The sequence below is a fragment of the Tiliqua scincoides genome, chromosome 2 (assembly GCF_035046505.1).
Source record: "Tiliqua scincoides isolate rTilSci1 chromosome 2, rTilSci1.hap2, whole genome shotgun sequence".
Lineage (NCBI taxonomy): Eukaryota > Metazoa > Chordata > Lepidosauria > Squamata > Scincidae > Tiliqua > Tiliqua scincoides.
Genome location: NC_089822.1, coordinates 222,725,529 through 222,737,639, shown reverse-complemented (window position 1 = coordinate 222,737,639; position 12,111 = coordinate 222,725,529). Strand labels below are relative to the sequence as shown.

Genomic DNA, 12,111 nt, shown 5'->3' with positions numbered 1-12,111 from the left:
AGTAGACATGCATAGGCTTGGGCTCTTACAGTCACAGAATCGTAATATTGATGGCTACAGAGGGCCATCTTTCCCCCACTCTCCTCCCCCCCCCCGGTTTCCGCCTAAGCTGCACAAATTTCGCATCGCCCTCCTCCCAGGTTGAGCAGGTGCTTCGTCTGCCTCTAGGACCCTGGTGGAAGCTGAAGCCGGGCAGCGGCCGGAATGCAGACCTCTGCGCAATGCCTACGATGTATAATTCAGCATCTTGGAAACCTGGGAGATCCTCAGCAGCCACAGACACTGAAGGGGGCGTGGAGAGAGGGGAGGTTGCGTTGAGATCAAAGCTCTTGCACCTTTTTTGGGGGGCACCCCCTTCCTTTTACCCTCCACATTCCTCTTCTTCTCCTAGGAGGGGGGTGCAGAAGGAGATGCGAGGGAGCTGATTGATTCTGGGCAGCAGCCAACAGCTCTGAGCATCCCCTCGCTGGCTGGCTGCTGGTTCTGCCTGCTGGCTCTGCACGAGAGCCGTGCATGCGTTGATCGAGCAACAGAGACCCCCGGCGCTCTGAGGTTGTCCTCCTCCCCAAGCGCGCTCCCTTGAAGTCCGGATTGGGGAGCTTGGAGGGAGGAGAGCCAAGAGAGGGGAAAGTTGCCACTCGCTTGGGGGGAGGGCGGGGGCGATGCATTCTGAGCCAGCGCTGCCGCAGGGGACAGAGGCATTTTCTGTGGCCAGGAGGGGCAGAGCCCCTTGGGCAGCTGCTGCTGCAGCTGCACACACCCCCAGGTCCGACTGAAGAACCAGAAAGAGGAGGAAAGGCAAGTTCGGGAGCGGAAGCATCATGAAGCCTTTGCCACGCCGGGCACTGAGGGTCCTGCTCCTGGCCTGGGGTGAGTGAGTCTGAATTTTGCAACATTCGCTGGCGCATGTTGATTTTGGAGCAGAGGAGCAAACTGCACGGAACTCACGCAACGAGGGGACCCCCCTCCCCCCGGGATCCAGCCTGTGGGTTGGTGGGATTCCAGCAGAGCCCAATCTGGAGGACCGGGAACAGGCTGGGGAGGGGGGATCTGTCCAGACCTCCTTGATCTGGCGAGGGGGTGGCCTTCTGGTTCCCAACTGGGAGGGTTTTCCCTGCTTTCAGACAGCAGGGGATGTATGGAGGAAGCAGGTTGATGGGCACTGAGCTGGGGGGTGATTTTCCCAGGCTTGCCTTTCCCATCGCTGGGGCTCTGTTCGGCGGAGGGGGAGGGCCAGGCGCATCTTTGCAACCTCTTTTATGTTATCAGTGGGAGGGTCCGCACCAGTGGAAGGAGGCTGGTGTCTCCTTGGCCATTTTGTCTGCTGCAGCAGCAGCAGTTTGAAAAGGTGTTCCTGGCAAAAAATAAAGCTGATTTTATTTTTCCTGCAGACTTCATTATTGTACCTACTCACCGTTGTAACAGGGTTTGTGGAAAGAACCCCCCCCAGCACACCCACAAACACACACCTTTGGGTGCCCTGTGACACTCGCTTTGATTTCTTCGAGGTTTGCATCCTCTTCAATAGAGTTTAGTAAGAAAAAAACCTCACTCTTTCCATAATAAAATAGACTCTCCACCTTTACAACAGCAGGTGACGTTTGAAGTTTCACTACTTTTTGTTACCTCCTTTTGACACTTCAGTGTGGGATGTTATCTTAAATGGAAAGTTGTGTTTATCATGTCTTATACATAAATATTTATGCCTCTAGTAAACTGCCTCTGGAGGCTGTTCCTGAGATTAAGTGTCTGGCCCATTTCATTTCAAGCCTTATTATACTGGGGGAATGGGAAATCGTCAAGCATCTTGTCTCTCCCGTAAAGGGGCCTGTCTAGCAAGTTATAAACGCTTTTCCAGGGGATGAAAGTTAGTTCATGGAACGTGCTTAGCGCATTGTAGAGTATGTAGTGTGGGGGAATGTTTTGGGGTTGCAGCACACACCATGTGGAGAAAATGGTGCTTTCCCATGTGGGTGTAACCGTATGGAAAAATCTCTGCACCATATAACCATACCGCATGAGTTTTGGGGGACATCAAATCTTATATTGTGTGTGTATGAAATGCATCCAATAGCAGTGGATGATTCCTTCCCCCCCCCCCCCAAAAAAAAATCCTATTGCTAATTTTCCTCATCCTTTCCCTACAGTTCAGAAAGAATATCGCAAATTAGTTTGGATTTTCCTAATGACAGCAAATCTTTTAATTATTGCGGAATAATAGGATTCAGCTATTCATTCTTTCAACAAAGGGGGTAATGAAAATTTTGGTGGCTAGTTGAAATGTCAGTTAGCAAAAGACATCTGGTGGAGAAATGATAGGCAGCAATTAGGGACTTTTTGAGAAAAGTGGAATCCTTTCATCAACTTTATGGAAGTTTGCTGATTTTGAAATGCTAATGTGCATAAGAGCATTTCTCTACTGTGACTAGGTATTTGTATACTGTATCCCCACTGAAAAGAATCCTGATTGTGGCATGCCATAGTTGAACTGGGCTACTGCTGTATTCCCCCCAGGGGAGGGCAATCAGGATCTCTTTTTTGTTGTTGTTCCACATCTAGAATCTTCTGAACTAACCCCTTCATGGTATTTTGATTACGTTTGTTGTCAAGACCCCATTTCCCCAGAAATATGGTGAGAAAAGGGGACCAACAACAAACTTGCTTCTCTAGCCTTATAGCATCTAATCCTGAAATATGAAAACAGGGTGGGGTATTAATTCAAGCTGATTAAGTACAGAATTGGAATAGGTAGGAGGCTATGCTTCTAATTTTGTATAATCTAATTGACGATATTTAAAGGCAAGCAGACCCCTTTCCCAAAAAAGGAATGGTAAAAGATAACTTTTCTTTATAGATGGGAATGGGCAACCTCTGTTAGTTCACTGAGATTACACAGTGAAAAAAGAACTTAATTGAACATTTAAAGTTGTGTGTTTTATTCGTTAAATCCATTTGTAGTTGTGGGTCTGGAAGCTTGAAGGCCATCTGGTTTTTCTGGTGGTGATGGGATTGGAACAGGGCAGTCTAGTCCCTCTGCTTGTAAATTGCATCTCATCTCCCTGATTATGGTGAAGGACTGCTTAAGCAAAGAGATACTTATAAGTAAAGTAATCTCAGTCCAATGGATAATATGTTGGTAGTTAGAACTAGAGAAGAGAGAAGTGCTGGCTGGAACTTGAGTCTCTTTGGGTGCCATAGCTGTGACCTGAAAATTGTCCTTCCCAGTCTTAGACACTTGGAAACTCACAGCGTGGTCAAGAAAAAGCACTCTGCCTGTGCTTTGGGACAGCCTTATACTGTTACTTTACCAAAATGCCTCTCATTATGATGGGTGAGAGAGGCCCGTATATAATCAGGACCTTGGTGCAGGACGCAATATACTCTTGCAAGACATTTTCAGTAGGGCAGGTTTGGCAATCGCTATATTAATTTACCTAAGCACTACTCTTTTTTGCTGTCCATTGGAGTGAATTGTATCCACTCACTTATGGAATAAAGTAGAAATATATTCCAGAAGGCAGCTGGGGTGGGGGGGTGGCATCTGCTCCCTTATTCTTGGGGAGAGTAGATTTTGCCTCCCTCCTTTCCCCAATTTTGTCCATTTTGACTGTGTCATTCTTGTATCTGCATCTCCTGCAGCATTTTATCTGGGGTGACGGTCAAGTATGACACCGTAGCATGATGGCACCTTGCCAGCTAGCATTTATGTTCATTGATATCTTATTATGGGGTCAGCCTTAGCATTTAAAAACAAGTTCCAGGGCTGTCCTTCCTGGCCACAGTCTTTGTTCTAATCATCATTTCCTCATTTGTAAAATGAAATTATGAATGGCTTTCACCATGTGGGCTATTGTGGGAATGGATGAGATAATGAAATGAAAGGCATTTTCCTGACAAAAAGAGCTGTAGAAATGATTGATCATTTGTGGTTCCCAATGCTGATGTACACAGTTTCTTGATGTGTCACCTTTCAACTGGGCCTTGGGAGGTTTCTTTCTTAGCTTTGTAGGAAAAAAAAAATCCATTTTGCCATGTTCTAATCTCTGACTGACACGTACTACAGTAACAAAACCTTTGAGTAAGTTATTTTTACTCAAATAAACATTTGAGTATTTGAGTAAGTGGCTGTTATCAAGAAACACTTTAATGGGGGGGGGCTGAAGGAGCACAACTATGAAAGCATCTGATGTTACGTTGTATGAATGTAAAGACACTTCTTCATTCTTAGACCTCCCACAAATAATAGCAGGTGATGGATGGACTGAAACATGAGAGTAATAGGTTCTTAGGTTGCAGCAGGTTCTAGAAATAAAGAGGAGGTTCGGGAGATCCGTTAGATAGTCCAAACTGTTATCAAATAGTTGATGAAAGACCCACCTGAAAATACTCAGGGACTGTATCTCTTTTTCCATTCAGTGGAAGAGCTCTAAACTTGTTTAAATAGCAGTGGGTAAGAAGAGGCCTGAAAAAAATTAATAGGTGCTTTTTGTTTGCAATATCTTTTCTAAGTCAATCTCTGAGCACACATGCATTCATGCACACCCATTTTCATTCATACTGCCCACCCCCCTATTCACATAGCCCTCCCACACACACTATTCACACGCTGTGACGGTTGACTGCTATTGAATAGCGTTCTCTTCTTCCTTTTTTACACCCCTTCAACCAACTGCCTATCTATCTTTATGCCCAGACTGCTTGAGGTACTTTTTAAAAAAACAACTCAACAGTTGAAGTGCTTATAAACATTCCTTAACACCTCAGCAACTGAGCCAATCACTGGGACAAGGAGGCTCATTCACTAAAGTTGAGGTTCACAATGGTTGTTGAGGTTTAAGGTACTTAAGACTGTGTTCTTCATGACTTTTATTTTATTTTTTGGGTAATATTTCTGGGGCTGCTTAAGTGTGTATGCTCTCAGACTGGAAAAACCAATTGGGTGTACAGAAAGCTATGAGTTACCTGCTTTACAGCCCAATCCTATCTAAACACCCCACTCCACTAATGCAGCTGTGCCACTCAAGTGCATGCTGCATCCTGGGGGGGGGGGGGCAGTCACAGAAGTCTCCTGAAGGGAATATTTGTTCTCTTGCCTTGGGGTAAGCCTCATAAGAACATAAGAACAGCCCCACTGGATCAGGCCATAGGCCCATCTAGTCCAGCTTCCTGTATCTCACAGCGGCCCACCAAATGCCCCAGGGAGCGCACCAGATAACAAGAGACCTCATCCTGGTGCTCTCCCCTACATCTGGCATTCTGACTTAACCCATTCCTAAAATCAGGAGGTTGCGCATACACATCATGGCTTGTACCCCATAATGGATTTTTCCTCCAGAAACTCGTCCAATCCCCTTTTAAAGGCGTCTAGGGTAGACGCCAGCACCACATCCTGTGGCAAGGAGTTCCACAGACCGACCACACGCTGAGTAAAGAAATATTTTCTTTTGTCTGTCCTAACCCGCCCAACACTCAATTTTAGTGGATGTCTAGTGGATGTTTTAGTAGTGCCTCCACTACTCAAATGCGTTTACTAGGACCTTTGCCAGCAATTGTGCTAGCCAAAGTCAGAGTAGACCCAGGTAGATAGATTGAGGCTAGGAAGGGGGATAGGATATTTGCGGAGCTGCTACCGTCAATAACCACCTCATCCTGCCCTCGACACACCCTATCCCTGCCCCATTCTGCCCATCACCGTCTTCCCCCATGCCAGCTTACCAGCACCAGGGCTTCCAAAGAGGCTGCTGTTACCTGGCTGCGACTATTCACCATTTGTGACAGCGGCTGGGCCACGCGCCATGGTATATCTTGTTTTGCAGTGGCGCAGTGGTGGTGCAGCACACTTTATGAACGCAAGTTCCAGTGATGCAGCATGCCCATAGGATTGGGCTGCTGATTTGGTATCTCATTTGTGTCACTATGACCATAATAAGTGCCCTAATGCTAAAACTTCATCCAAATGTAGCACTGACTTCACAAATGGGTATATGACAAATGAAGACCTGCAAAGAAATAGTGGCCTAGAAGGGCAGGGCAAAGAGAAGGAGAACTTTCTTCTTATCCTCTCTGTTCTTGGGCACAAGCTCCCACTATGGTTTGGAGGCTCTAGGGGTGAGTAGATTTGAATGGGCCCCCAAAGCTATCACAACCTTTCTGATTTTAGCACTGCTAAATCATCCTTAATCATAGCACTTAATCATCCTATCATCAAGTAAAAATATAAGTAGGATGAACCTCTGCTAACTGAGTAAGAGGCACTTTTTCAAGTGGGTGCTCCTCTTTTTTTAGAGGAGTGTCTCTCCTCACCCCAGCAGTGTCTTTTCTAGTGGCTGCCTGCTGGTGTTCTTTTGCATCTTTTTAGATTGTGAGCCCTTTTGGGACAGGGAGCCGTTAGTTGTTTGATTTTTCTCTGTAAACCGCTTTGTGAACTTTTTGTTGAAAAGCGGTATATAAATATTGTTAATAATCATAATAATAATAATGGTTTGTCCAATATCATTCCAGCAAAGGTAAGAGTCTCTTCCTCTTGAAGATATCGTGTTTTAAGCCCTATAATGATATCCTCCATCTGCTGTACATAAAACAGAGCTTGCTTCTTGGTGCTCCCTGAGGTTCTCATTCACGTAATGGCTTCTAAATAATATCAAGGTGATGAGAGGAGGCAGATGCAATCTGGTGCTGGCTAAATTCTTAGTCTGATTGATAACCATCGAAGGTCATGGGAGTTCAAAGAGTGAACTGCTGCTCCTTCCACCCTTGGAGACCATGGACTTTCTTTCACTTTTGAGTTCATAAGAGAAAAGGAATACCTTTGCTGGTATAGATGATCCTAGGTTTACCCTAGAGCAGGGGTGTCCAAAGTTTTTGGCAGGAGGGCCACATCAGCTCTCTGACAATGTGTCAGAGGCCAGGGAAAAAAAAGAATTAATTTACATTTAAAATTGAATAAATTTACATAAGTTTACATAAATGAATATATTAAAGATGAACTTATCTGAATGAATGAAGGTCTTGCGATAGCTCAATGCCTATAAAAGGCCTTGCACAAAGCAAGGCTGGCCTTTCCTTTGCTGCCACTACTGCATCACAGACGTGAAACAGCAAGCCGTGGAGGTAGCCCTCATCCCACAGCTCACATGGGAGGTCAAACAGTCACCCTCATGCTGAGATCAGTTGTGTAGGGCCAGTGCGGGCTCCAACAAATCTCTGGAGGGCCAGAGGCTCATTGGAGACTGGGGGCTACCAGAGGGCCACATTGGGAGTCCTCGAGGGCCACAAGTGGCCCCAGGGCCGGGGTTTGAGCACCCCTGTCCTAGGGAAATCTTTGATTATAGACACTAAAAGTTTAAATAACTGTACACATGTCTCGAGGGGGGAGCTGCAGGTGACAGAGTACAGACTGGAGCATGCTTTCTTGTTCTCTCTCCAAAATAAGGGAACTGCCTGGATGTTGTGGATAAATAGGTTTCAAAATAGCCTAAGATGAGGAATAATGGTAGATGGAATTGAGTACCTAGGGGCTGTGTGAATTTTCAGTGGTCCCCAAGGAAATAAATCTGTTTTTCTGCTGATATGAATATAGTCATAACAGATTCACAAATTAGGCAAAGGATAGCCAGGATGGGCAAGCTATCTCATTCTGCTTCATCAGGTGGCCAGTGTACACGTCAGGTGGCCAGTGTACGTTTTTACTCTTCGCTTGCACAAGTAAGTACTGTACTATTATGCTTTCTCTTCACAAGCTCTGTTCCATATTCACGGGTGTTGAACTAGTGGGCAGCAGGGCTTTAGAGAGACGAATGGTGTTGATCAAGTGGTAGTGGAACCAACACTGGCCTTCCCAAAGCACTCTTGCTTTTTGGAAACTGAGCAGCCTGTTCAGTCTACCTTCTTTCTCTCCTTCCCTCTAGCAGGTGCAGGGCTGGTATCTTTCTCTCACCACCTGCTGTCAGAGATGTAACATCCATGATGATGCAAGGGAACTATTAAGGAAAAACTCTCACTGTGGGCAATTTGGGATGCTTGACCTTCTAATTTTTCCCCCCTGCAAGAATAGGGATATTATCCTCTCCTGCTCCCATCTGCCCCCTATTTAGGCCCCTGGGATGTCCACACGTGGACACTCAGCTTCAAAAATAAATAGATGAACATGCTTTATATCCCATACAATTGTGATGGAAAAACCTGAACACCTGCTGGTAACTTCCTCCTGTTGGTTGACAAAGGCTGGTTGGTAATCTCACAAAACCATGATTCTATCACAAAGGTAGTTTGTGTGTCCTTCCCTAGTGACTATGCAATTGTCTCCTACAGTATTTCACAGGTCATTGAACTAACACTGGCTTCCCCTTTTTTGCCACTAACCCAGAAAAATATACAGGGTTCCTGGGAATGTGGGTGTGCTAGAATCTCTGTGGGGTGCCTGCCTCTCTTGGCTGCTTGGTCTATGCCAGAGGAATGCTGACCTCCTGCCTATGTTTTCTGAAGCCCTAATTAGAAGTGATTGCTCTGCTGGGCTTCCTAATCCTGCACTCAAAATGTTTTAGTAATAAATTAGAGACTGGCAGCAAAAGGGGGGAAAATAGATGCAGGGGTACAGCCTCATTTCCTATGGGGGAAATGGCAAAGTCAAATGGCATGTAGCACTTGTAGGGAGATGGACAAAAGAGCTCTGTCTGGGTGCTTGAGCTCTCTCTGGAAGCCACTGAGATTGTGTCTGCCCTGGTGCGAACCTGTGACCTGGATGAGCATCACGTATGCGCAAGAGATTTGTAGCACACAGCATAGTACAAATGGACATACAAGTGTGGGGTTGGCTCATTACGGGCAGTGTCTGCATTGGTACAGGAGCTGTGTGAGCACATGATATTTTTTCATACTCCATCATTTCTGGCTTAAACAATGGCTTATCATGCTCTTGTTTTGGGTGCAGAAGAAATGGGAAAATGCAACAGTTCAGAAAGATATAGAGAAAGTAGAAATGGAACAAAACTCTAATTGTACAAAGCATTTTGGCACGCCTTCTTAAGGTTTCTAAGAAAACTAAATCCTGTATGTAAATACTCAATGTAAAATTATTCCATAAATGTCATCTTCACAGCACAGAAAGTCATCAAAATGATTTGCAATTTGCATGGTCTCAAATGAACAAAGCATGCATTAAATGCATGGAGCAGACTTTTAAAATAACCAAATCCTTTTTGATAAGCTAATACATATTCTGCAAAAGCTTTTTAATTTTCAAATTGCAATGTTGAGTTAACATTTTTCATTGATTTGTGAATTTTAGAATAATTTGTTTCTATTTTTCACTGGGTTTCCTTTTTTGCTCATATAAATTGCAATTCATCTTTAACTGATTTTCATTCTATATTGTGGATGAATTATTTATTGAATAATTTTATACTCAACTCTTGTGTATAGTATTGGCCGTGAAGAAGGCATATGCTAAAATGCATAGGATAGCTGGATTCCCCCCCCCCCACTAAATCCTGCTTTCTATGTATCTTTTTGCAGCTTTGCTTCCCCCCTTTTATCTTTTGAAACCTTGTTTTTTGGTTCTGCCCTTTTTCCTCCCTGCTTCTATGGAGGGAGTATGATAAATAGTGGTGGCACAAAGTTCGTGCAGATGCAAATTTTTTTTTATATATAAAATGGTAAAGTGTTGTAGAAAGCAATAACTGGAAGGGGTGGTCAAAACTGTTAGTGCAAAAATTCTTAAAATCATTCTTGTAATAGAATTGTTCTTTTGTGGATATTTCCCATTCTCCATCTACCTCCCTATGAGAGGCAAAGGGTTTTGTCTCTTTGGGGGATCAAAAGAGATGTTTGCAAGCAGGCAACTCAGTTTTCACAAAGCCAGATTTTCTCTTTTGCTCCCCCATTGTTTACAAGTGCTTCTCGTGTGCCATCTGAACTGGGATAAAAATGAATCTCTTCCCACCCCAGCTCTCATTCTCTGCAAAAGAACACAGATAATAGCAGAGGAAAGACAATGGTGGGCTGACAATGTGTTTGTTTTTAGCACTAAATCTGGATCAGTTTTGCAGCCCTCTGCCAGCAAGAATGTAGGAATTTTCCTTGCTTTTTCAGACTAAAGATCTGTCTACCTGAGTACTCTGTCTTCAACAGTGGATAGATACTTCTAGATCAGAAAGGTTTCAATTAGGCTGATGGTGACTGATATAAGTAAACCTGTTGATATTATCTGTATGGACTTTTAGAAGGTATTTGACACAGTCCTTCACCAAAGACTACTGAGAAGCTCATCAGTCAGGGAATAAAAAGTCCAGGTCCTCTTATAGATTAGGAACTTCCTGAAGAACAGGAAAGGGAGAATAGATGAAAATATTTTCCTGATGAAGAGGGGTGAAAAGCGGTGTGCCCCAAGGATCAGTTTTGGGACTGGTGCTTTTCACTTTTTTCATAAATAACCTGGAGGAGGAGATAAGCAGCGAGGTAGCCAGGTTTATGGATGACACTAACTTTTCTGGGTAATGAAGTCTAGAATGGATTGCGAAGAGCTCTAGGAGGACCTTTCCAAACTGGGGGAATGAATGGCAAAATGGTGGGTGTGCTTCAGTATATGCAAGTGTAAAATGATGCGCAATGGGACAAGAAATCCAAATTTTACATACAAGCTTTCTGAGCTGTCTGTGGCTGATCAGGAGAGAGATCTAAGGGTACTGGGTGGACAGCTTGATCAAAATGTCGACCAAGTGCGTGGTGGCTGTCAAGAACGCCAGGTTCATAATTGGGATATTTAAAAAAGGGACAGACTACACGTGCTCCCGGTGTGGAAGGGATTGTCACTCCCGGATTGGCCTTTTCAGCCACACTAGACGCTGTGCCAGAACCACCTTTCAGAGCGCGATACCATAGTCTTTCGAGACTGAAGGTTGCCAATACTAAAAAAGGGATTTATAGTAAAATGGCCAATATTATTATGCTATTGTACAAATTGATACTAAGGCCACTTCTGGAGTATTGTATGTAGTTCTGGTTGCCAAACCTCAAAAAGGATATAGTGGAACTGGAAAAGGTGCAGAAAAGAGAAACAAAAATTATTAATGGGCTGGAGCACCTCCCTTATGAAGAGGGGCCACAATATTTAGGTCTCAGCATTTCAGGCTAGAAAGAAGGCACCTGAAGTGGGACATGATTGAACGTATACAAAATTATGCATTGGATGGATAGAGTGAATAAAGGGACGGTCTTCCTTTACCAGAACCAGCAGTTATCTACTAGAATTGAATTGTGGGAATGTTAGAACAGACAAAAGAAAATATTTCTTTACCCAGCATTTAGTTAATCTGTGGAACTCCTTGTCACAGGATGTTGTAATGGAACCTGGCCTAGATGCCTTTAAAAGAGGATTGCGGAGATTTGTAGTAAAAAGGTCTATCACAGGTTACAATTCATGACTATATTCAACCTCTGGATTTTAGACACAGCCTGTCTCTGAATTCCAGGTGCAAGGGAGTGGCAACAGAATACAGTTATCTTGCCATATATGTGCTTCCTGATGTATTTGGTAAGCCACTTTGAGATACAGCCACAGGAAGATGGACTGAGCCACTTCCTGAGCCACAGGAAGATGGACTGATTCCTTGGCCTGATCCAGCAAGGCTCTTCTTATGTTCTTATTCCATTGTCCTGCAGATTCTTGCAATCGTGAAGGTTCCGTTCTTTATTCTGATGTCAGATCTTCTACAAATTGCCTAATCTTTTTAAAAAGCCGTCTAAGCATCTTGTGACAATGAGTTCCATTAGATTATTATAGAATAGATAGTTCTTTCTTCCCTTTATCCAGAACCTATTGCTAGTCAGTTGCATCAAATCCTCTGCATGAGTTCATGTGTGTTTGTGAAATTTCACTGTCTCCACACTGTTCCTAACTTCATTACTGGTCTGCCCTTGCATTGTCTCTTTCTTTCCTCCTTCAGCTGAATATCAGTTAATAGGCATTTGCTGCTCTGCCTGCCTTAGCCTACCAGCTGCGCTTTGTGATGGCCTCCTGTAAAGGAGGAGGCACCAATAGCAGATGCCTTCCTTAGCTGAACATTGTTCTTCTGTCTTAAGTGATTATCAGTAAGTGACCGTGTTTTGACCTAG

The 12,111-nt window shown here is 44.1% G+C and overlaps 1 protein-coding gene across 1 annotated transcript in view; it reads left to right on the top strand.

Moving 5' to 3' along the window:
• Positions 1-489: 489 nt before the first annotated feature.
• Positions 490-12,111, top strand: part of PODXL2 (podocalyxin like 2) — a 66,404-nt gene continuing 54,782 nt past the window's right edge. The window contains exon 1 of the mRNA XM_066616165.1: positions 490-870. Coding sequence (XP_066472262.1) covers positions 822-870 — 49 coding nt within the window. The 5' untranslated portion in view covers positions 490-821. The remainder of the gene's footprint in view (positions 871-12,111) is intronic.